We start from the raw sequence: 27,028 nt of genomic DNA, 5'->3' as shown, positions 1-27,028 counted from the left end.
CTCAACATCTCGTCTCTGATTTATTGGCCCGTCGTGCAGTGAGCAGAGCGAGCTTGGACTTAGTAACAACCTGAATGAAGAACATGAACAAAATATGCAGGTACCAGGGGGAAGAGTGTTCAAAGTAGTGGGTACATCAAACATGAAGTACCCAGGCCATGGCAGATTTTGAGAACAGATATGACATTATTTGACTTATAGTTTAACAGAATCACTCTGGCCTTTCTGAGGAGACAGAACTCTCTATGGGATACAGTTATAGAAGCAGGAAGATCTGTTAGTAGGCTATTAAGGTAATATAGGTAAGAGATAATGTGAGCTTCGATAGGATAGTAGCAGTGGAGGTAGTAAAAGAGGGTTAGATTTTATATATAATTTGAGTGGTATAGCCAAAAGAATTTTTTGATAGATTAGATGTGAGGTGTTAGAGAAAGAGTCACGGATGGACTGAACAACTAGAAAAATAGAGTTGTCACTTACCTAAATGGAGAACACCAGGTAGAAGGTTTGGAAGGAAAAATGAAGACTTTGGTTTTAAATATGTGAAGCTTCAGTTATCCATTAAACATCCAAGTGAATATGGCAGTTGACTGTATACATCTGGAGTTGAGGAGAGAGTTCCAGGCTGGAGAAATAAATTTTGGAGATGTCAGGATGCAAATATTTAAAATAATGGGATTAGATAAGATCACCTAGGATGCAAGCATGGAAAAAAGAAAATGTCTGAGGTCTAAACTCTAACCTTAAATTTGAAATTGTCTTTCCACCATAAACAATTTAAAAGGTGGAAAAATGCAGCTCAATAACAAAAAAACAAACAACGCAATCCAAAAATGGGCAAAAGACCTAAACAGACATTTCTCCAAAGAAGATATACAGACTGCCAACAAACACATGAAAGAATGCTCAACATCATTAATCATTAGAGAAATGCAAATCAAAACTACAAGGAGAGGGCTTCCCTGGTGGTGCAGTGGTTGAGAGTCTGCCTGCCGATGCAGGGGACATGGATTCATGCCCCGGTCCGGGAAGATCCCACCTGCCGCAGAGCAGCTGGGCCTGTGAGCCATGGCCGCTGAGCCTGTGTGTCTGAAGCCTGTGCTCCGCAACGGGAGAGGCCACAACGGGAGAGGCTGCAACGGTGAGAGTCCCGCGTACCAAAAAAAAAAACAAAACTACAAGGAGATATCATCTCACACCGGTCAGAATGGCCATCATCAAAAATCTAGAAACAATGAATGCTGGAGAGAGTGTGGAGAAAAGGGAACCCTCTTGCACTGCTGGTGGGAATGTAAGTTGATAGAGCCACTATGGAGAACAGTATGGAGGTTCCTTAAAAAACTACACATAGAACTACCATACGACCCAGCAATCCCACTACTGGGCATATACCCTGAGAAAACCATAATTCAAAAAGAGTCATGTACCAAAATGTTCATTGCAGCTCTATTTACAATAGCCAGGAGATGGAAGCAACCTAAGTGTCCATCATCGGATGAATGGATAAAGAAGATGTGGCACATATATACAATGGAATATTACTCAGCTATAAAAAGAAACAAAATTGAGTTATTTGTAGTGAGGTGGATGGACCTAGAGTCTGTCATACAGAGTGAAGTAAGTAAGAAAGAGAAAAACAAATACTGTATGCTAACACATATATATGGAATTTAAGAAAAAAAATTTAAAAAGTCATGAAGAACCTAGGGGTAAGACAGGAATAGAGACACAGACCTACTAGAGAATGGACTTGAGGATATGGGGAGGGGGAAGGGTAAGCTGGGACAAAGTGAGAGAGTGGCATGGACATATACACACTACCAAACGTAAAATAGATAGCTAGTGGGAAGCAAGCACATAGCACAGGGAGATCAGTTCAGTGCTTTGTGACCACCTGGAGGGATGGGATAGGGAGGGTGGGAGGGAGGGAGATGCAAGAGGGAAGAGATATGGGAACATATGTATATGTATAACTGATTCACTTTGTTATAAAGCAGAAACTAACACACCATTGTAAAGCAATTATACTCCAATAAAGATGTTAAAGAAATAGGTGGACAAAATATATGCAATGACATTTTTCAGACATTAGAAAGGAGGAGCAAAGATTGTGACCCCTGAGGGAAGGAAAACAAATGAGGTAGGCCCTATGATTGTTTTGTGTTTGGAGACACGTTCTGGACCATGGTGCTGACAGAAGAATCCCAAGCAGAGCACATCTGTCTTTCTGAGTTAAGACAGAGAATTGAGTTTGAGGATACTTGGGATGCTGGAATTTTGGGGTTGGATAACTGAAGAGGGGAGAACTAGTCAGAAAAAGATCCCCAAAAATCTGCATAGGGGTTTTCTTAAGTCTTTGGCTGAATATTCATCCATGCACATATAGGATGAAACCCCATTAAGCAAATTCAATAACAACTACCCAGAACTCACCCAAAGCTGAGAGCTATTTGAGTTCTGTCAAGCCAGAGTAACGATACCTCAGATAAATGTTGGGACATTCTGTAGAGACCCCAAGTGTCACACCTTACTAAATTAGTCATAAAGAAAATCAGAAAACCTTCCCTAGAAGAATTTAATAAATCTCAAAGAAATCACATTGATACAAAAATAACAACTGTTCACCAAACTTTAGCACTCTAAAAAAGACAACAAAGTCCGTTGTCCAAAAATATTAATGCACATAGTATAACGTACAATGAAAAATTACCAGGCATGCAAATGTTACTCATACAAGGAGGAAAATGGTGGAATAGAAATAGATGCAGAAATGATAGAGATGACGTAATCAGTAGACAAATACCTTAAACAAGTATTATGAATATTAAAATATGCTCAATAATTTAAAGTAAAACATGGACACAATGAAAACCACAATGAGATACCATTAATATACCTGTTTGAGTGGCTAAAAACATTTTTAAGTAACAATACCAAGTTAATAAGTAACAATACCAAGTTAATAAGGATTTAGAGCAGTTGGAACTCTGGTGGTTATATGATTTTATGCATTTGTCACAACTCAAAGAATTATACATCAAAAAGTATAAATTTTACTTGTGTAGATTAAAAATAAATTTTAAAAGATAATTGAAACAATAGCAATGTATTTTGAAATTATAACCTGTAACAACAATAACACAAAGAATAGAAGGACGAAAATGGACGTATACTGTGGTAAGACTCTTATGCTGAACCTGAAAGTTTAATGTACTTGAAGGCAGACACTGATTAGTCAAAGACGTATATTGTCAACCCTAGGGAAAATGGTAAAAAATAATAATATTAATAAATTAAGAGGTAAAGTTAATAAGCCAATAAAGGAGATGTATTGCAAATTTTTAAAAAATCCTCATCACCAAAGGCAAAAAAGAGAGAGAGACAAAAAGGAACAAATAATTGATGCAACAAATTGAAAACAAACAGCAAGAAAGTAGAATTACATCAACAGCCTTAATTATTACGTTAAATGTAAATGGCCTAAAAATTACAACAAAAAGAAATTGTCAGGTAGAATAAAAATATGCATATATAAGAAACTATATGTGCATAAAAGAAAACAACCTTAAATATAAAGACATTGGTTAAAAGTAAAATACTATACAAAAGAAAGATCAAGTAGCTATACTAACATCAGATGATGTAGACTTCATAACAAGGTACATTTTCAGGTTGAACATGATACTACATAATGATAAAGGGGTCAATTCTCCAAGAAGACATAACAATCCTAAATGTATATGCACCTAAAAACAGAGACTGAATATACATAAAGCAAAATCTGACATAAATGAAAGGAGAAATAGTTAAATTATAATTAGTGTTAGAAATGTCAACATACTTCTTTCAGTAATTGATAGAACATACAGACAGAAAATTAGGAAGTATATGAAACACCTGAACAACACTAACTGCCAGTTTGATCCAATTTATATTTATATTTATAGAACATTCCATCCCAAAACAGCAAAATACACATTATTTCAACTACATGTGAAAGTATTCATAAAGAAGAACCATATGGTGGGCCATAAAATAAGTCCATATGGTGGGCCATAAAATAAGTAAGTCTCAATAAATGGAAAGAAATTGAAAGCATAGAGATCATTCTTTGACCAAAACAACATTAAATTACAAAACAATAATTTAACGATATCTAGAAAAACCTCAGTTACTTGGATGTGAATCAACACACTTCTAAATGACCCATGAGTCAAAGAAGATATTATAAAATATTTAGAACTGGTTGATAAATGCAACACATCAAAATTCATAGGTCTACAGCTACAGCAGTACTTATTTGGAAATTTAAAACTTCAATGATTATATTAAAGAAGAAGAAAGGTCAAAAATCAATGATTTGGGGCAGGACTTCTGGAAATTCTGAGTGAGGACCTTGACAATTCCCCTAAAAAAAATAAAATTGGACAAAATTTTCAAAAACTACCATTACAGAACTCTATAAATTAGCCAAAGGCATAAAACAAATTGAGAAGAGTCTATTCAAGAAAAATTGCTAAACCTCAGTAAGAACAATGGGAGCCCGAGGCATTTCAGGCTGGGGATACTCCCATACCCACCTCCAGCTCCGTGCCATGGTAATTCTCCAGAGATGAGGCAGGTCATAAGGAACAGCAGCTTCACTGCTGGAGGAAGTAGTCCTGATTTAGAACTGAACATGGAAAACTATCAGGGAAGTCCAATATAACAGCTAGCTTGAGACCTTGATACTGGCTGTGGCAAGCAAAGCAGCCAGAAATTTAATATGATTTTTTGGGAATATGACATCAAAAGCACAGGCAACAAAAGCAAAAACAGACAAGTGGGATTGCATCAGACCAAAAATCTTCTGCACAGCAAAGGAATCAATCAACAGAGTGAAGAGAGGGGAGAAGTGGAATGGGAGAAAATATTTGCAAAACATACATCTGATAAGTGGTTAAAATCCAAAAAATATAAGGAGCTCACTACTCAATAGCAAAAACACCCCAATAACCCAATTTAAAAATGAGCCAAGAACCTGAATAGACATTTCTCAAAAGAAGACATACAAATGGCCAACAGGTATATGAAAAGGTACTTGACATCACTAACAATAAGGGAAACACAAATAAAACCACAATGAAATATCATCTCACACCTCTTAGAATGCCTATTCTCAAAATCACAAAAGATAACAAGTGTTGCAAGGATGTGCAGAATGGGAATCCTTGTATATTGTTGGTGGCTATGTAAGTTGGCACAGCCATTATGGAAAACAGTATGGAGGTTCCTCAAAAAATTAAACTTAGAACTACCATATGATCCAGCAATCCCACTCCTGGGTTTTTATCCGAAGGAAATGAAATCACTAACTAAAAAGATACATATGAGTATATAAGTGGTGTTTAAATCCAGGAGAGTAGATGAGATCACCAAGAGAGTGAGTCTAGATAGAGAAGAGAAGAGGAGTAAGAACTGAAACCTTAGGCACTCTAATATTTAGAGTTCAGGGAGATGAGGAAGAACCATTGAAGAACTTGGAGAAGGAGAGATCAATGCAGTAAGAAGAGAATTAGGAGAGTGTGGTGTGCTGGATGCCAGTAAAGAATGTGTTTCAAGAAAGAGAGTGCGTGGGGCTTCCCTGGTGGCGCAGTGGTTGAGAGTCCGCCTGCCGATGCACGGGACGCGGGTTCGTGCCCCGGTCCGGGAGGATCCCACATGCCGCGGATCCTGCACGTCCGAAGCCTGTGCTCCGCAACGGAAGGGGCCACAATGGTGAGAGGCCCGCATACCCACCCTCCAAAAAAAAAAAAAAGAGAGTGTGTCAAACATCTTTTGTGCCTCATTTCACATTCTCCTGGACCACGTTTTGTTCAGGACAGTATTGCAGCTGCTGTATGCAGGGGTAGCTTGACGCTACCTCATTCAGCTGTATCTCACACTATTGCTTTCTGCCTTGGGGCTTCTCTGCTACCACCAGATGGGACGGACATCTTCAGGAGCCTGCTCAGTGATTCTAGGTCATGAACAAACCTGCAAGTGCCAGTGAGTTAACACCCTCTAGGATTACCCTTGGTCAATGGGAGATGAAATCTGATGGATAAACACTCTTCTGTGTCTGGTGGAAAATTCTGAGGCACATTCCACACAGCACCAAAGAGAGTCCTCAGTGGGAATAATCCACAGTTGCCTTCAGTAGTAAACACATTAATAACATACCCTTGAATTGATGGTCCATCCCTACCTGGTTCACTCTTAGTCCCCTTCTCTTGTTTCCTGAATCACCTCCCCCAATAAACTACATGTAAGTCCTCGCCTCAGGCTCTGCTAGGATTTGGGGGAGGAGGAGCTAAGTCAGAGTGCATGATCAGGTGGGACAAATGCTGCTGACTGGGTGAATAAGATGAAGACTGAGAATTGACCATTGGATTTAGCAAGGTAGAATCATTGGTGACATTGACAAGAGTTATTTCAGTGGAAGGTGGGTTCAAAAGGCTGGCTGGAGTGGGTTCAAGGGGAAATACCCTATTTTCTCAATGATATGTGGCAAGGTCACAAGCTGGGAGTGGAAGTATGGAGGAGGTGGAGGTATTGGAGGTATGATGAAAGAGAAGTGTGAGATAGCCTTTTTTAAGAGTTGGAAAATAACCTGAAGGGAGAAGTAAAGTAGAAATTGTCTGGTGGTACTGAGGGCCCACTTGAAATTTGTGATTGTGTGTTTTTCTCCAACTACACTCATCTGTTTAGATTAAAATGTGGAATAGGTGGTTATATTTAACTAAGATTCAGATTTTGTTAGGCTAGGGGTGTGCTAGGGGGAGAGAGGGTCAGCGATGTTGTTGTGAAAGACCAGGGAATGTAAGCTGGGCAAAAAGGACTTGAGGTGGGTGGTGACGAATTTAAAAATTGTGGGAGGGCTCAATTTTGGATGATGCTTGAGGATAATATGAGAGAAGGGCCAACACTAAAATTATCCTGATCTCTTTTCATGCGATGATTTTATCAAAGTTAGCAAATTAAATATACCATTATGTATTATATACAAGTCATGTCAAGATAAGTTCTCAGAATGTAAGAGGACACTATTAAATATTCTGAGACACAGGTATTAACTGAGACTGTCCTGGGCAAATTGGGACATAGTATGACTCTACTTATATAGCCATTTTTATACTATAAGAAGTAGATTGTAGTAGTTAAGAGCACAGTTTTCAGAGTCATGGTTCCTGAGTTTCAAACCAGGCACAGAAAGCCTAAGTAACTTACTAAAGATGCCTAGCACATGGTGGAGCCGTCTATAAATCTTTTGGATGAAACTCATCAAGACTGGCTCTTCCATCTCATACTGTCTTGTGTGTTATTACATTTATCTTCTGATTCTAAATTCAGTGTTGCTTCTGAACTTCAGGCTGTGCTCTAACCTCTTATGCAGTAATTACCCTTTTTCACCTTCTCAGGTCCAGTCTCCATCATGTTTATTTGAAGTTCTGTTGAAATAGATTTCAATGTCCCTACAGTTAATGCCTATGGCTGACACCACAACCAAATTTGATCCTTCCTTTAGAACTACAGTCTGCTTTCTCATTTGGTCCACATGCTATTTTATGCAGCTCATCTTAGGCTCTTGTGTTGTTATCAGGCAAAGTACAAACACTTTATTGGCAGTGTAGTTATTAGCAAGGAGTTTTTTGGATTATATTTTCCAGGAAATCATAGACTACTGAAACATGGCCTCTAACAACTCAGTTTTTCCTGATTGAGTATAGCTCATCACCTCTTAACTACCTGAAAGGTAACCCCTGCCTAAGGCAGGTCTAGATTATAAGTGCCCATCACTATACTTTTAGGCCTCTTGCTTCCCACTAATTCCATGTCTACCTCCCGCTTAAAAAGGAGGCATTTCAAGATGAAATGAGGATATATTTACTAAATAGGTTTTTAAATTCAGCTTGTAATGTGACACATGGAAACAGTTTGATCATGGCTTGTTTTTAATTTGTTAACATGGCTCAACTAAGGATAAAGGAGTGCTTTGTTAAATAAATATATTTTCATATTTTAAAATAACTTTCAAATAAATACTTAAAAGGCGTTGGCAAAAATTAATGATGAATTAAGAATGTGTATTATACTTTCAAAATAAGGAAGACACAAGGAGTCCATTCTATAAATGGTACAGAATTCCATTTTTACCAAATAAACGAGTAGCCAGATATATGACTCCTAGGAGAACAGAAGTGGCCCCCTCTGGAAATTCCTAATATCTGGAATGGAAAGGACAGGAGTGGGTCTGGATACTCTGTTCCGGGGCCCTGGAGTTCAGGAAACATGTTCCTTGCGGTTATAGATCATTCTGGGGATACTAGATCCCCAAATAATCTACTTCCTCAAATGAGCCAAATCAGAAAGCCACTTCCCTCCTTTCTGGCTTCTATAGCAGTAGCTCCTCCTAATGGGCAGCCCTCCCTGCTGGCTTTTTATGCATACTGCCTTTCAGAAGAGATGTCCTTTTTTTGACCGCCTTCCCTCCAACCCCTGAAAGACCCCAGGAATGGGATCTACAAGTCCCATAGAAACCCTAGGCTAGTTCAGTTCTAAGGCCACATTGTAATTGACCAAGTATGAGAAGTCCAAATATCCCTTTGCTTTTATATTTCTTTTAATCCCTATCCCAGTGAGGGAAAGAGAAATAGAAGAATGACCTCTGTCCTCAGCTCCTAATTTCTTTGATTGTCACTGAGGCCAAATTTAGTTTAAAGGTACAGAAAACCTACACAAGTGTTCAGTCTTCATACATGTTATCAGGTAGTCACAACACCCAAATGATTGATGGATTAAATTTTTTTTTAAACTTTCATTATGTTGTTTTAGACATTCAGCCTCACGTATGTGTTGTACATTAATTCCCTCAAGTATAACATTCCTTTGCATTTGTGCAGAACCTTGTACATTAAAATATGCTTCTACTTTAATGACTCTCACAAAATCTCTAGGCTTTATTATCTTCATTTTACAGATGAGGAAAGCAAAGATCCAGAGAGGGCACAGGGTAGAGAAAAGCAGCATAATATAAAGACAAAAACTTTGGCCTAGGAGTCAACAGACCTGGATTCTCACATTCCTAACTTTGTCCCTAACTCACTGTGTGTTTATGAGTGAGTCGTTTCCCCTCTCTGAACCTCAGTATCTGAATTTATAGAACGAGGTGACTGAGCTTTCTCAACCCTGTTTGTGTATTATAAACACCTGGAAGCTTTTTAAAAAAATCCATTCCTCAGCCTCGCCTCCAAAGATCCTGATTTAATTGGTTTCAGGTTACTGTAATTTCCACACCACCAAGAAGCCAATCCAGGTAAATCCACAAATCCAGTCTGGTATTTCTCTCTATAGGAGAGAAACTTTGTCATTTAGTATAAGATCCAAGTACTATGGGGACATGTCCTGGAAGGGAGTTTGAAAGGCTGAAAGTTTTAGAGTACATACTCTAACTCTGAACCTCTAGGGCAGAGCTCAAGGCTCTATCCATCTCTCTCTCTCTCTCTCTCTCTCACACACACACACACACACAAAATCATTCCAGTGGAAGTGTTGTAGGAGTTCGAAAAAAAAAAGAATGCTGCTATAAGTCAAGGACAAAAAGGAGTTTAAATACACAACAGAGCCAAGAGGTTAATAAAATGGAGTTTTGGATGAGAGAAACAAACTGATTACAGAGCTTCTTTCTTTCACATAGCTTTTTCTTAACCTTTGTTTTTCTTTCTAGACCTACATACAGTATTACTTCACACTACTTTTTTCTCTTTTTCCTTCAGTATACCTTATGTATTACGATGGGCCTGGAGCCTTCTCCTTATTGGGAGGCCTTAACACCCATTGGAAGGGGATCCTTTAAAACTTTTACAGAGTAAAATTAAGCCAACTAATTTCTGATATTATAAAAATTAGTGTTCCTTTCCCTTTTAGTGTTTCTTTTTGTCACCAGCGTGGTAAGACTTTGAAGGCTAAGATTAAAGTGTGGACCTAGGAGAAAGGGGCCAAGGGAGTCATTCAGTCTCCCTTAGTTTAGGCCTTAGGACATAGGTTCAAAATGAGCCCTTAGGCTGCATTTATGGGTCACCTCATCTTATCACAATAGAATATACAGGTGACTTGAGGTTAAAGCCCTATATTAATAAAACTAGGGTGTTCGCCTGAAGGATTATCTCTGTTTTCTTTCCTTAGTGACTGGCAACAGCAGTGTTGGTCAGTTCTTCAAGGACTTGGGGGTTTCCTAATACTTGTCATCTGTGTCTTTTATTATCAGAGACATGACCATTATCTAGTACAGCCAAAAGGATTGCTTTAATAGTTGGAGAGTGACAACTTGTGTGTCAGGATTACCCCCTTCTTTTACAGGGAACTGGCCAGCAAATGTACGTGGGAGCAACATACATCACTTTGATTGTAATGACAGAAAGATCCCTAAATAACAATGAGCAGCGTCACTCGCAAGATCTCTTTCCTTGAAAGCTGTGTGTCTTGTTCATCCTGGCCTTTGAAAGCAGCAACACTGCTTTAAGGGTCAAGATAAGGATATGGGCCTAGATTGTTACTTCTCTAGTTGAACTAGGAACTTCATTTCCATGCAGAAAGAAGTCCTTAAAAACAAGTCGGGGAATATATAGGTTTAGGAAGGCAAATTTAGTATGTTTCTGAGCACCACAAGAAAGCCTATATACTTTAAAAATTGTAGGCTATCTCTAACTCGCTTTGAATGAAAGTGAATAAAGATGTAAGGGAAAAGCACCAGCCTAGTGTACCAGTTTAAGTTCATATGTCTCCCTTTATACGCACACGTGCCTTGCTGCCTGTAATGCTACCCCATTGCTGCTGAGGCTTAAGATGCCAAGGTACATGCTTGGGCACCCACACATGCATTACCCAAAAGTGCAGGGGAGTTAATATTCCACAGGGAAGGTATTTGACCAATGAGATGGGAGATAGGAGTTGAATTCTTCCCCTTTCCTCACGCAGATGGGCTGAGATACAGTATGGCCTATCATAAGAGATTGAGAAGTTAGCTTGTCATGAAACAGGTTATTCTCCCTCCTTCCCTACCTCTTTTTCCTTGCTCCTACTTCCTTGGGATTTCACATAAGCTCTTGCTTCAAGCTCTATTTTCTAAGAAACTCAGACCAGGGAATCTGGCAACTAGGAAATCTGGAATTGTCATAATTCCACCCTAACTGATAACTGTGTGACTTTGGCAGGTTATTTTCTCTCTTTGTGCATCTTTTCCTCCAACTGTAAAATGTTGATGTTGGAATAGATGTTCTTTAAGGGTCTTTCTGGCTCTGAAATAATGTCTGTGTGAAGTAGGTGATGGGAAGAGGTAAGGTGGTATACTGACCGATGGACATCAGTGGATTACTTACATTTGAATCAGCAAAATGCACTCAATATAATCAATGAGCTTGAATGTTAACAGCTCCAACCAATCTCAAGTGCCAAACATAGATTTAGTTCTACTTTCTTCAGAAAGAAATTGAATTAGATTTCTGGGGCCCTTAAAGAGAAGGCCAAGTAAACTCTTACCCTCTCTGGCAAAGTAAAAAAAAATTCTCTACTGGCTCCATACCATAAGCTGATTGAGAAATGGTAACTGGCTGCAAACATGTTTTCAAAGGGAAAAGTGTAGAAGTGTGTAATGCCACCATCTTGGGAAGCAAGACAGCTAATAATATGATGTCTGTAACTATTGCTTCACTCCTAACATAGTAGCATGTTTGTTTCAACTCTTAGGCTGCAGGTGGACTGGAGTTAGGGACAGAACCATTCACCGTTCGAGGCTTGTTATACCACAAGGGTTTATATTATGCTCTGGACTTCTACACCTGACTCTGGACCATGGACTCGGGAGTCAGACAGCCTAGGTTCAAATCCTAGTGCGAGCATTTACAAGCTTTGTTACCTTTGACAAGTCACTTAACCCCTCTGTACTTCAGTTTTCTCATTTGTAACATGGCAAGCATAATAGTGCATACATTGCAGAGTTGCCGTGAGGATTAAATGAGCTAATATAGGTGATGTGCTTAAAATAGTGCTTAGCACATAGTAAGCATCATGTAAGTGCTCACTACATTTATTATAGCTATTGTGATAAGGAAAGATGGGCTGGAACAACAACAACAACAAACTTTTGGCTAAAGCCATATGAAATGTATCAAGGGACCAATATGTGGAAAGCAGTAGATTTAGGGGGTAACAGATGATTTAACTGCAAAAAAATGCTAAGCAGGAAACACCCTCTAAATATTCCTGTTTATACAGTACATGACACAAAGTAGAAAAATAATGAAAGCAGAGCCTCTCTGCAGGATTTAGAGTTCTTTCATATATATTTTAAATATACATGTGCAATACATTAAAATATATAGAGATGTGTGGATATATATTTACATATATATATGTAAATATATATATATATATATATATATCTCACAGAGGGGATACATATGCACGCTCACATGTCCGTGCGCATACGCCAACAGGACCCATCTATACGTAAACCAGATGCAGTCCATATCAGGCCAACTTGGACACAGATGAGAGCCCTGACTCAGCAGATTGCAGACTGCAACTGCATTGGAGTAACTGTTCAGTTTCTTCTACCAAGTGTAAGGCCATTTAGAAATACACTGAGGAGAGCTCCTTTGGGTGTGTAGAAGAGCCCAGGGCGCCTCTGGCAGTGCACAATTTGCCTGAGTAAGGACTGCAGGATTGAGATATGAAGGAGCTATCAAGGAGGAGGGACTTGTGTTGTTTTGGGTCCTGAAACTAATAAGCAAACATCCATAGAATAACTTTAGCTCCAGGAACAATGCACTAGTGTCAGAATCCTTACTTATCTCAGATTTAAGCAAATTTCAGGCAGAAGCGAAGAGAAGTGTGTGTTGCTACTCGTCACCATCCAGCTTGACCCAGAAAACCGGGCACAGCTTTTAGGGGTGGCTAAGTTCAAAGGTCAATCAGGCAGACTTGTAAGATAAAAAGAAGTTACTTAAATGGAAGGACTTGAAAGCAACATACGAGGTTACAGGTACTGGTTTGGGTTTATAAATGTTCCAAGAAGCCAAACCTTGTATATGGCACCATTTGCAGCAATATCATTAACATTATTAATAATCATCATAACATATTTATATATACAAAAATAGAGCAAAGCAATTCTAGAAGAGGAGGTGAAAGAGAAGGTGAGGGTCTCTGTGCAGCCCAAATGTCAGTACACTTCAGGGAGATTCAGAACCAACAAAGACTGAGTGGCACGTATTCCTATAGTATATAGCCGACAAGGGGACGTGGATGTTCCCTTCTTCTTCCCCCTGTGTATGACTATACATTTCTCCCCACCTTTCCACCCTGTAATACATATCCATGCACACTTTAAAAGAGATGATGATATATAAAGCTAGAGTCTGGAAGTCTTAAACTAAGTTGGAGCACCTTGATTTCAAGCAAGTGCCCTCAATCTTTGAATTCTTTAGTGAATTTTGGATTCACTTACAGAGGGAAACTGCATCTAATTCTTGCATCTTTCAGCAGCAGTCCTTAGGAGCCTGCTATCACCACTGCAGCCTTTTCCCATTGAAGGGGATTCACAGCACAAGCTCTTGGTATTTCATAAAAGAGAAGTCAGTTCTCTGCATTATACATCTTTCATCTCAGTTTTCCACTGTTGCTGAAATTTAGGTTCTCAGGCAACTGCCACTGCAGACAAAGCCAGGAGCAAGCACACTGTGTAGCAAAGGGTAGGTGCAATGGCGAAGATACAGCTTGATTAGGGCTTCCTTAAGCTTTTCTTTTGCACACTTGAGTTTCTACAAGGTGACAGAGCCAAAGGTGATGTCCACTGGGGGCAGTCTTGACACCTGAAAGTTAGCTACCCACTATGCCCCACATAGAGACCACCACACTAGCTAGGCATGATTCCTGAAAATTGAATGGGAATGGCTTTCTGTCATTGCTAATAGAGAATACTGGACCAAGAGTCACAAGACCTGTACGCCAGGCCCAACTCTATTAACTCAGTGTGTAGCCTTGGGCAGATCCCTTCCTATTTCCAGGCCTCAGTTTTCCCATCTGTAAAATAAGGGCATTGAACTAGATTAACAGTTAAGATCCTTCCAGCGCTAAAGTTTTATGACTTTTTATGTCCATTATTAAGGCCTGAGCCATGCAGTCTCAGGCCAGTTAGCTTCTAAGAGAGAACAGACCTCTGTAATGTCCTTTGCTTTGTTCATTTAGCTATAAAGCACGTCTGCCTTTGGCACTTGGGTCAGACATACAAAGTTATGAGCATCCTGACTTACTATCTACTCAGCATGCTAGTGGAATCTGTCAGTACTGTAAGGTGATTATTGGGAAAGGGAGTAAAACTTCAACTAATTAAACCTGGAAACGTAAGATAAGTTTGCCTCATATGCTCATAAACTGGCGAGTGTGGTTATGAGTGCACACACACTATTGCTAGTGATAAGTTCATTACAGTAATCAATTTCCCTTAATAAAAATTAGTAAATAGTATAGCATAGCAAAGTTTGGCGTCAAAGGAAACACCTACGGAAAAACAGCACTTTTTGACGTGTTAGAGAGAGAAAGAGGGACAGGTAGAAGGAGACAAAGATTAGATCAAACAAGACAGAAATACAGGCAGAGAAAGGATTAGTCTGAGAGAAAGGGAGGGAAGGGGAAGAAAGCAGAGAGAGAGAAAGAAAAGAGAGGCAAAGTAAAAGTAGAGAGAGTGAGAATGGAGTGGGAATGAGAACAGAACAGAGTAATGCAAGAAGAGGAGAAAATGAGAAAAAGACTAAAGACCAGAGGGGCGGTAAACGGAGAAGGGGTCAGATTCCCTGGAATACTGAACACTGTTCCACATGGACCTGTGAAAACCATCTAAGAAGAAAGCTTCCAAAGGCACTGTGGAAAGCAGAGTGACACTCAGAGCCTGCATCGAGAGGTATTACTTTGGGGAGCCCCTAAACCTCCACGTTGCTGGCTCTGTCAGCCCTCAGTGTCCAAATCTCATGCTTATATATCACCTGAATATGCCATGACAGCCATAAGGGCTGAGATGGTGGGTGTAAAAAGACTGAAGAGGAGTGGGGTAGATACTGTGAGAGAGAGCAAGGCATCCCGCACCAGGATGTACTTGACCATTCCCCTGACACTGCAGGAACAAAATTGGTGAGCCCTAACTTTGGCTTGGCTACTTTACTCCTCCTCCCCTTCTTCAGAGATGAGGCCTATGCTTTATTGATGGGGCCTAGAGGGAGAAAGCACTGGATCCCTCTTGTGGGAAGGTCATACAGACTTCTCCTGGGCCTTGGGGAAGGGCGCACTACCAGAAGAGATTTTTCTGCACACAGTGTTGGTGTGCCTTTTACAGCGGCAGCCTGGTCGCCTAAGACTATCATAGCCCTGCTGGCACAGATGGAGGCATCCACGGGTAGGCAGGTAGCAGCACAGGCAGGGTAAGAAGAGGGAGATGAGGCTCATGGCTGCCCAGCGGACGAAGCAAGAGCCAGGCCCACAGGAGCAGGGCTCATCAGCGCAGTTGTCTTCATCATCAGTAGAACAGTGGTAGAAGAGGCCCTTAACACAGCAGAGACAAGTGCCATAATCGAGGAGGCTCTCAGCAGAGCAAAGGCAACGCTGGTTGCACAGCCAGAAGGAGGGGAGAGGGCGAGCTGCCGTACAGAGGACACATTTGCAGCGCCCACACTCCTCGCAGATGAAGAGGTGCTCACTGGGGTGCACTGCAGATTGCTCAGCTTCTCCCTTCAGAGCACCATCAGCCTTTGGGTGGGCTCCTGTTCCAGGCTGGGTTCGGATGATGGACTGGCCTGAAGGTGAGGGCGTAATGCTGGCCAAGAGCCTTTGATCAGAGGCAGTGGTGCTATGGGACATTGAGCTGGCAATGCTAGATTGGCTCAGATGCTGAGGCAAGGGCTGCAATTGATGGCACTGGCTGAGACTGCGTGGGAGAGCAGTAGGCATGGTAGCCAGGGACCAATCAGATTTGTGGGTTTGCACGATAAGGGAAGGGCTAGAGAGGGCCTGTTTACAGGGGACTGGAGGACGGTCCACATAATCATTGCTAGCGTGAGTAGAGCGCAGCTGTTCGATAGGCAGAATTTGTTGGAAATCATCTGTCACTGTGGCATCCATTTTGCCTTGATTCTTGAGTTCTGAGTGGTTTTGGGTCAGGGTGGCACTTATGGTGATAAAGAGCCCTTGTAGTTACATGGATCTTAGGGCACATCAGAAAATCCTAGGAGAGAGGGAATAGAAACAATGAATGAGAACACACAGGCATGAGTACTTTGCAGGGAACCAACAAACCTCAGGCCCCATCACCACCACTACCTTAAATCACTTTAGTCTTCATGTTACTCCTTTATTCTGTAATTGGCCTCACCTACTTCTTTACAGGCAAGTCTGGTCATCTCATCCAGACTGTGAAGCACATTGGGGGCAAAGATCTGATTATGGATTCCTGTAGTAGTCCGCCATACGACTAGGGTCACAGGAGCATTTAGCTCATTAAGAGCTTTGCTGACCAAGAAATCTAGGCCTTCAGCATCAAAATTCTAATAAAAATGAAACCTAATTTCGAATGCAAAGTTCACTTCCTAAAGCAACACTGATGTAAAAGAGAAAGCCTCAAAAGCCTTCCATGAGAAGTTGCATATATACATATACATATGTATGTATATATATATGTATATGTATATATATATATTCTCAATCAAAATTTTCCTTTCAGCGAAATTTATAAGCATAAATAAACAGATGATAAAGGACAAGCTTGATTCAATGAATACAGGCAAGCAAGCAAGTTGCAGTAATAGCAGGGATATGGCAGAGACACAGATGGCAGAAATTAGGCTATCTGTAGAATAATAGGAAAAAAGGCTTCCCAAGGGTGTAAGAAAGTCAAGACTAATCATCTTGCTGTTCTCCTCATTTTATAAGCTGCTTTAACTTATTGAGGAGGTAATTCTTTCTAAATGGCAGCATGGCTTCAGAATCAAACTTTTGTATACATAGGAATAACCTGGGGATGGGGGAACCACAGAAGATGAGCCCTGAATTATTTCAAATATCACCTATAATTGTACTTTTTACTGCCCTAAGTCAAGCCTATATTGATGGGATTTATGAGGCAGAATCTGCTTGGACTGCTTTTCTCTATCTTTACCTTTCTATATCTTTACCTTTACAATAAACCGGCTTTCTTAAAGAGCAGCAGTTTTTATACCAAATTTCAGACAAGTTGAATATCTAGAAAATATATGCTTGTGCCTTCACTGTACCACAATCAGGAAGAGCTCGGTGGTCATTCCCTGAAGCATTTGATTGAGCCTAGTACTGATAACGGTGACCATGAGGAAAATATTTTTCCAACAGTAGATTACTGTATTGCACCACCTGGAAGACTGAACGGCCAAAAGAGGTGTGCATAAGGCAACTTAAACAAAAATCTAAGAGTCACCATGGGGGCATTAGGACCTAGGAAACACTAGCATGAATAAAGTATATATTTGAAATCCATCAGACTTCAGGCCTCCTCAAAATAGATCGATTACTCACACTACTGTATGGGATGGAAAGCTTGAATGAGTAATAGAAAGGAACAAGTGAAAGAGGATAGTGCTTGATTAGATTTCCATAAGCAAGCAAACATGACACTGAAATGTGCCCAAAGTTCAATAGCAAGACAAAAAGAAAGACGTAGTTCATAAAGGACTCAGTGGCTAATAATATGATCAGACTCGTTGCCTTTCGAGGCTATATCCCCATGCAAACTTATTTAGTTGAATTTACATCTGTTCATTTTTTGAAAAGAAGATTTAATTTAGTTAAAAATAACTTTTCTGGCACATCACATCAAAGAACCAGTTTGACTATAATTTCACTTTTTAGCTACTTGTTTCAGTGTTATTTAATGCAGCACAAGAGAATGCAGATAAAGACTATGGAGATTCTAAGACTCAAACATGTAACCTTTGGCAAATCACTTACTTTGTTTGGGCCTCAGTTCCGGTATCTATATAATTATAGGAATGGACTAGGTGATTTTGAGGGACTCTTCCCTATTATGGTCTGTAATTACATAACTAAACAATTTGACAAAATAATTCTCTTCGTCCATACCTTCTACATCTTCAGCCCTTGAGGGTAAACTGGGCAACATGCCCTTGTTTACGTGGGCATTCAAAAGCAACATGTTTGTCTCTTTTATCTACTTGGACTCACAATCCCCTGAAGCCTTACACCTCTGCCTTTGCTGTATCTTTGTTAAGACTCATAGTCCCAGCATTAGAAAGAAACAGGTAGTTTTCATCCGAACACCCAAATAAACAAGGACACATTGTTCAGCTGGCTTGCAGGGTATGTGGATGTAGGAGCTTTGGATTGGGAAGAATCTTTTGATAATTTTATAAGAAATGAATTTATTCCCCGTTGATCAGATAAATAATGTGTGGGGCTCTTCAAGTCATTTACACTGTAAAAACAATAACGTACGTGCTAGATGCATTTTAGACTCACTGATTTCCCAAAGGAAACTAGATTCAAACATACTGGAAATTCAAAAGATCGATGACTCAAAGGAAGGCATACTAGGTCTTAATGTTACAGGAGATAATCATATGGGATCCCAAGGATGTCACTAGATATCTCAGGGACTTGCCCAGAAGGTTGAAAGCTATGCTTGGAGGAATCTAGGTCATAATACAAATAACTCAGAGGCACGAGGGGATCCTGTCTTGGCAGCAGAAGGGTATATGGTGTTTAGGTTGAGAAGGTGTATTTGGATATTGATTAGAGTTGAGATGCTTGGATGATTAAATGAGGCTTTGGGCATCAGTCTGGGATGATGAAGTACTACTGTTTTGCTTACAGGTAAGGGGATTAACAGGATGAACTCAGAAGGTTTCTTCCTGCCCTGTAAAATCTTTACTAGAATGGACTGTGGAAGATCTGCAATACGGTGGGCAGTAGGACCTGGGTAAAATCAGGGTGTTGAGTAGGATAAAACAGGATTGAATGACAATAAATTGTTTGCCACTCCGGATGTGCTGACTCCGATCTGGCTAACAGGATGAACTGAAATAGATACTGTAGGGGAAGGTAAGAGGGGAAAAAAAGTTGAGAAACAAATAGACAAGAGACTGCTGCAGCACATAGATTAGACGAAAAACTACTACTGCAAGCATGTTTATGATTCCGAAATCCACTCATTAAAGGGCCATTCATTGTGAGCAGCAACAGTTAAGAAACTGACTGTGCTGCTGGTGAATTCCATATTCTATTAAGTGAGAGAGAGAATATACATATCATATATTATTAAATAGGAGCCAAGGTGATTACAAGTCTTGGCTGCACATTGATGGGATCTAGTGATTTCTGTCACGTAGTGCCTGTGCAGTAATGAATGATGCATTGTAAACCCACTCCCATCTCAGTCCCTCTGGCCAGGTGCTCGTAGCTTTCTCAACAGTTTTTCTGCAGCCCTGAAATTTGCTATGTTCAACCTAAACAGAAATTTCTTTTCGTATGCCAACTTAGGGACTAGAAAGGTAAATCCATTCAAGAAATGCTGTTTGTTAATGAAAGAAAAATGTATTTTCTCCCTGGAACCTAAAATCTGCCATGTTGAGACTAAAGTTGAAAACTTTCCTATCTAAAGCCCTTCTATGCTGACACCTTAAGAGTGTTCTGATTTTCATGATAAATCCTTTCCGATACAGCATGACTCAATCTTGATTTCAAAGAAGAGGGGAGAAGAGAAGGAGAGCCTGGCTCCTGTTTTCTTCTAGTCCCATGGGTTCAATGCTGTTTTGTACCTTACTGTGTAACGGCTCTGGGGTGTGTTGCTTCTTTCTGTGCTCTGCTGTTATATACACTCGTTCTCAGAATAACTGAAAGCAAACATAGGGGGGATTTCTGCTATGGCTTTACGTGTTTTCTTAGTTCTACTGTTCCAAAGTCTGCTCTCTAAAAATCCCTCTCTGTGCAAAGAGCATTTGCATCTCTATCAAAGCACTCCCCCCCTTACAAATACCAAGTTGTGTATAGTTTACATTACTAACCTCTCAGCCACTGACTGGGCCTCCGTCCTACCACATACATCTTGTTGGAGCTGCCAGGTTCTCACCACATTTAACTCTTAACTTGTCACTTTGTTACCCTAGTCCTATTCATTACCTTCATGGTTTCGTTAAGACTCAACAGCAGTTTATTTCAAACCAGAGAGTCTTGCAGTTTTAAGAGCCTGCATTTTTAAAGATATAGGTGTTTTAGTAATGAGCAATACAAGGAAAACTTGTAATATCAAATGAATTCACATACTTCTAATCCTGAAGAAAATGCTAGTTGTTCATTTAAGAAGTAGGAATCTTTCTTTAAACCCCAAATCCTTTTATAAGAGACAGGAAACTTAAGTTCTGTGTGACTGTGGACAAGTGACTTCTGTTCCGGGCCCGTTTCTTCATCTGCAAAATGAGGGGGGTATGAAAGGAAGGTTTTTAAATCCCCTTCTTGTCCTTATGCTCTAAATTTTTATGCTGGGTTTGTTGGTTGCGTTCCTCTGCCTCAAAAGTCTTTCATGAAGAATTGGTGTCCTTTCCTTCAGGTTCCTTACTTCCTCACAACTCAACTTCTCAACTCTGAATCCAAGTCACTCAGATCACTAACTAGATTGTTTCCCAGCTAGAGAGACCTAAAAACAGAACAAAAAAGCCAAAATGTATACAATGTTACAATAAAGTCTTCAAAATGTTTATTTAGAGGTTTAGGGAACAAGATTAATACTTGCTTGTGGATAAAAAGCTAGCCTGTGCCTTCTTTGTACGTATGTGCGCAGTTGACTTGTTGGGAACATCACTTAACACCTGGTATATCCAAATTCATGTGATAGCACATTATGTTACAGTGAGGTTTTAATGTACCCAGAAAAGCAACAATGGTTTGCGTTTCAAAATAGATTTTCTGTCTAAGAGTTCAAGGTCTGTTTTCTGTTCATCCAATGTGGTTTGCAGCAGACAGAGGCGAGTGGTAACTATAATTACACGAATGGAAGGGACTGTAAACCACTGCCCTAGGTCCTATCAGATGTCTATTGGCTAACTAGACATGCTCACAGGTTCTCACTTTTGACAAAATTTCCATATGCCACACAGAGACATGTGCACACACACCCAGGCATGGATCCAGAGATTTCTAAATCATTGCTCTGACTCAATGTAAGTAGGGGGTTATGCCGTGTCAGCTTGCGCCATTTCTACCCAGGGCAAGGTGATGTGATGAAATCTGAACGATGCACAGCCCAGACTTCTGAGCCAATAGCAGACTAGCCGTACACTGACAGGATGCCCGCTGGGCAGCCAGACTGGCCTCAGCACGGGCTCTCCGTACGTTCTCAGCTTGGGTGGTTAGGCTGCGCTATAAGGGGCTTAGGCAAGCACCAAAATTCATTTAAAGGTCAACAGGCTAGAAATTGCATTGACATTTGGCTACAAAAGAGTTATTTTGAAGTTCTCCTTTGATTTAGAAATTTCCGATACGGATAGTTTTCTGCAAGAGCTGATTCATTTAAATCTCAGTTAAACGGTTTTCATTTTATTCTACCCATGCGCTTGCGCTTGTGCGCGTGCACGGACACGCGCGCGCTCTCACACACACACACAGACACACACACAGACACACACACACGACGACCGGAATGAATGGCAATCTGTGCATTTCATAGAAAGAACTCTGAGGTCTTTAGGAGCTAATCTCTAAGCTTACCTTGAAGAGAGGGCTTATCCATGCTGAGAAAAGCAGAACTAATGCCCCATCTGGCTCAAAGGACCTCTTCTTCTCCTGAGTCTTTAGGTTTCTCCACCTCTCTTCGGAAAGTCTGAATGAAAACTCCTTCACTGGCAGTGGAGCCAGAAACAGAGATAGTTCTGTTTCAGTCTTTCTGACAGCAGAGAAAAGGGAAAGAAAAAAAAACAAACAAACGGGGTAGGGAGGAGAGTCAGACTTGTAGTGGCAGATACTTTGTATGGATTTTACATGCAGATCCAAACCTTGATGCACGTATTCCCCAAAGAAAGCTCAGCGGGGTAAGTTGTTCACCTCCTCCTCCTCCTCTTCTTTCTCCTCCTCCTTCTCCTATTTCTCCTCCCCCTCCTCCTCCGCCTCTTTCTCCTCCCCCTTCTCCTCCTCCTTCTTTTTCCCCTCCTCCAGCGTTTTCCTTCCCCTTCTCTTCCCCTCCCCCTTCCCTCCTCCCCCCTCCTCCAATCTGACAGATGAACCGAAGCAGCAGAAACTGCAGTTGTAGACACAGGGTATCTCAACAGAGCAATAGATACCGCTAGTGTGTGATTATTTATATAGCTTAGGGTGTGTTGGTATATAATCTGCAGAGAGCGGGCCGCGGTGGGGGGGGGGGGGAGGAAGGGGGATGAGATTGCAGTGTGTTCAGCTCAGCTAGCCAGCTGTTTTGTGAATGTAGATGTTTTCTAGAGGTCTTGTGAATGGGTTATACGGGAGGGAAGGGATTTATTGCTCCTTGTTACAGTGTCTCTTTCTGCCTTTCTTTCTCCCCCCCGCCTCGTTTTGCTTTCCCGGAGCTATAGCTCTTAATGCTTGGCTAAGTGGCGTCATCCCGTTGAAATTGAATCGACCCATTAGAACTCCCCATAGGAATCTCTGTATCCGGTCCCTGGGTAATGACTGAAACAGAATTTAAAGAGGAGTGGGGGTGGGGTGGAGAGTAACAATTTTAAGGAGGCCTCATTTAAATATCTCTGCCAATCGCAGTCCTAACCAAGCCACTCAGCCCTTGCTGAGTGTTTGCAGCTTCAATCAGCTAAAGAGACACAGAGCTTCTCCTTTGTTTAACGGTTTCTCCCTCCTTTTTTCCACAGTCATTCCCATTTTTTCAGCACTAATAATGATTATCCATCCATCATCCATTGGGGAACCATTACTTTCCCTTTGTGGGAAAGTATGTTATATATTCGACAAATATTTTTGAGTGCCTTCTTTTGTGCTAGGTATTGTGGATTCAATCAGGAAGACAAAATCCCTGCCTTCATGGAGCCTCCTTGGGACTGCCAGCCTTCTGAAAATAAAGCAGCTTTGGCCATTTTCTCTTAAAGTGAAGGACAAAGGTTTCTGGAAATTATCTTCAGTCCACTATTTAATTCAATAGGAAAAGGTCTTCCTTCTGGGCATCCAGACAGAAGCACTTGAATGAAAACAAGCCTCATATTTAAAATAAAAGAGATCTGATTTCAAGTCCTGCTTCAACGGACAAGTAGCAGGAGCTTGACCATCAACATTCTTACGATACTTTGGTTACCCCATCTATAAAACTGAGATGGTAAATGGTGACAGTTCAAAGTAAAACAAACCTGTGAGTTAGGAAACTCAAATTCTTAATCTACTCTAACTCCTTGTGTGACCTTTGCAATTTACTTTCCCTCTAGTGCCTCAATCTCTACATTCACATGAGGGCATCTGATTGGGCAATTGCTAAAGTCCCTTCTAGCTCTGACATTCTATTATTTACACCCTTTCAGGAGGGTTAAGAAAACAAAAGAAAGCATGTGGGTCTGCATGTGCATGTACGTGTGTGTCAAAGGTGATCCAAACTGTTCTGTTGATGTGTATGTATGCACGTGTTTACACACACACTCACATACACATACATATATACATGTATATCTGTGTGTTTGTGTGTACATATATATATACATAATTTCTAACCCAAACCATATCTCTATGCAATCAGAAATTCCAGTCAAGAGATTTTCCTAGGTAAATTCTTCTCTTTTGTAGCTCAAACCTCTTCCTTACTTTTAACACTGACCTAAGCTTACCAAGATCATGAAAACCATTAAAGCTAGTATGTAGGGTCATCTGCAGAAGAGGATAGATTTACTGATATATTCGTTCACCCATTTATTCAACAGGTATTTGTTGCATGTCAGCTAAGTGCAATAGTTGTACTAACTAGATTCAGGTCAAACAGATCAGGGTTCACATTTTTTCTCCTCAATTTGTGAGCTATCTGACTTTGGGAAAATCAATTCACCTCTCGGGATCCTGTTTCTTCATCTTTAAAGTGGAGGGAGCAATAGTACCTACCTCACAGGGTTGTGATATTTCTCATACATTAAATAAGGTCTTGCATTTAAAAGTTTTATCATGTGTCTGGCATATAGTAAGTGCTCAAAGAACAGTAGATATGAGTAGTAAGAAATTGTTCTCACTCTAATGCAGCCTGTAGGAGAAGGAAGAGATGATTTTAATCCTTTTATTTTTTTTAAGTCCAGCTTTAAATTTGAACAGATATGCGCCAAATATATCCCTTCCTTAAATGTGGCTTATTTTCACACTTTATTCCTTTGTTCAAAAACTTATTTCTAATTCCTAGAGCACTAAGTCTAAATTACTTTGCCTGTCAATCAAGTTGTTCTCCAACTATATGCATGCCACTTCTCTCCTCAACATAAGACAAGTTGAATGTTTCACTCTTCAGATACCAATGCACATGGCTACCAGTCCAGCTTACCATGTGTATCCTCCACATGAATTACATATATTTATTCATTTTCTACCTTCAGGTCCTAATTTCTCTGTAAATCCTTCCCCGACTAAGACTCCTTTATGTTCTAAAGCCCTGTGATAGTTTTCACTGATCCCCTAATTTATTTCTACAACATTTTCAACTATGTCCTGTCCTCCTTATTCAGTATACTCTGTTACATATACTCTCCCTTCTTTCAAAAGCTTTTTTGAGTTAACTGTCATGTTACAAGTAATCTGAACAACTAGTTGCTATAAAGTGTGGAATGATGTGGTTAATTCACTATAAAACTATAATTTAGATATTTCTAAAACATAGTAGTAAGGACAATATTTGGAGGGAAGAGTGATTTTTCTGGTGTCCTTTAAGGTTACTCATTTACTTTTTGGAAATCACTGGCTTTTAGAAGAGATGGGTTGATCTGTGCTGAGACAGTATCTCCAAATTTAAGTGGAATTGAATTAATGTCAGCAAGGTGCCTATAAAAAGAAAAAAGGCCTGGGATTGGGAAACAGCAGACCTGTGTTCACTTCTGCGCCCAACACTCTCACTAACTAGCTGTATGATCTTGGACAACTCAATGAATCTGTCAAAATATATTTCCTAACAAGCACACCATTAACTAAAGAGTTAAGAAAGCATATTTTCTGAAATACACTGAATCTAACAAGTTTGTAAAACAAGTTGTCAGGTATCATATAGTGAATTTTGTAATGTCTCAACATCAATTTCTGTATATAATTGTACTATCCTGATATACTATCAAAAATCAAGAAATTGCAAGTAGTCTTTTAGAAACATAACAGCCTAAAGCACAAATAAAATTTCTAGAAATCACTTTCTAGAATGGGAGACAGTAACTTATAATAAAGGATGATAAAGAAGAGGACAGATACCTAAAGTGGTCTTTTGGGGAGAGAAGTGATTAAGCAAGGTTTTTCCTAGTGACTTCTAGGCTAAGGTCTAAAGGATATGGGTTAGGGAGGCATTTCAGGAAGCGTGAACAAGATATTCAAAGGCAAGGGAATATATAACAACATGGAATATTCAGGCATATTAAGTAATTTAGAATAGTTAGAGCAAAAATCCTTGAAGGGATTTGCAGATGAGGAAAGGGTTCTGTGGTTAAGAGTGTAAGTTCTGGAGTGAGTTGACCTGAGTCAAATATCAGGTCTGCAACTCACCAGTTGTGTAACCTTGGCCAAGTTACTTAATCACTTTGGGCCTCGGTTTCTCACTGTAAAATCAGTACAATTTATCAATATACCTCACAGGGTTGTTGTGAGAATTAAGTGAACTAAAACATGTAAAATGCTTAGAACAGTATCTGGCACAGAGTAAACATCTCTCCCTACTACTTGAATGACAAGTCCACGAAAGAAGGAAATTTAGTTGTTGAATCACCAGCACTTAGATAGTGAGTGGCTCATAGCAGGCATTGTTGAATGAATGAATGATCGTTAACATGATTATTATTTTTGACAGGTATCATCTTAAGAGGTGAGAAGGTTGAATAATCTCAGTTGTTTCCATTGTTACCTTAATATAGGACCACAGAGTAAAGATATAGTAATAAATTAATATATAAAATAAATGAATTGATTATATATTAATATTGATATTAAGTTATATATAATAATCATATATTGTTAATTAATATATAATTAATAAATGAATCCCTACTCTCAAGTGGCTCATAATTTAGTAGGAAAGCTATCAAATACACAAATGTAATAAAGGATGATAAGTGCTATGGAAGGGAGCAGAGAAGAAATACACGTAATCCAGTATTGAGAGGGTTGTGGAATGCTCCCTAAAATAGGTAATGTTTAAATATGAATTCGAAGGATGAGAAGGACATTACAGCCAGAGGGAATAGCATGTGCAAAAGCCAAGAGGATGGCCTGCGTAAAGAGCTGTCACCGAATCTCCCAAACCCAGCATAGTGTCTGGCGTAGAGTAGATGCTCAGAAAATATTTTATAAATAAGAGAATGAATAAAAACCATTGCAAGCAGAGATAACAGGATGAACAAAGATACAAAGATGTGAAAACAACATGTTTATAAGCTATTCTAAGTGGGTCCCCTGCACTCATAGCCTGAGGAAGTTCAAAGCAGAAATTTTCTCTAGAAGGTACCACCCACATATTTTATTCATATTCCTAGAACGTACTGAGCTTATTTAGGTTTTATTAAATTGTAGCAAGTGAAATACATAATATATAAAAAAAAGCTTGGTATGATAGTCCAATACAGTGTCTACAATAATCGTTTTCAGAGTCTTCATCCATAAACCCAATCAAATAAGTTCTCTCAGCGTATAATTATAACACATTCTCTCTTACTTTGTCTGCATAAAACGCCTACTCTGCACAAATTTTGAAAGTCTTTCCTCATTTCTGTTTTTCCCGGAATAC

General features: G+C 39.9%; 1 protein-coding gene across 1 annotated transcript; it reads right to left on the bottom strand.

The window, feature by feature from the left end:
* Positions 1-13,078: 13,078 nt before the first annotated feature.
* SPRY3 (sprouty RTK signaling antagonist 3) lies at positions 13,079-16,188 on the bottom strand. Its single transcript, XM_032619987.1, has one exon. It carries the CDS (start codon positions 16,186-16,188, stop codon positions 15,322-15,324), a length of 867 nt encoding a protein of 288 aa, XP_032475878.1. The 3' UTR covers positions 13,079-15,321.
* Positions 16,189-27,028: the final 10,840 nt, after the last annotated feature.

The sequence above is a fragment of the Phocoena sinus genome, chromosome X (assembly GCF_008692025.1).
Source record: "Phocoena sinus isolate mPhoSin1 chromosome X, mPhoSin1.pri, whole genome shotgun sequence".
In the NCBI taxonomy this organism is placed as follows: domain Eukaryota; kingdom Metazoa; phylum Chordata; class Mammalia; order Artiodactyla; family Phocoenidae; genus Phocoena; species Phocoena sinus.
The sequence above is the reverse complement of the archived record's forward strand: the minus strand, read 5'-3'. Positions and strand labels throughout refer to the sequence as shown.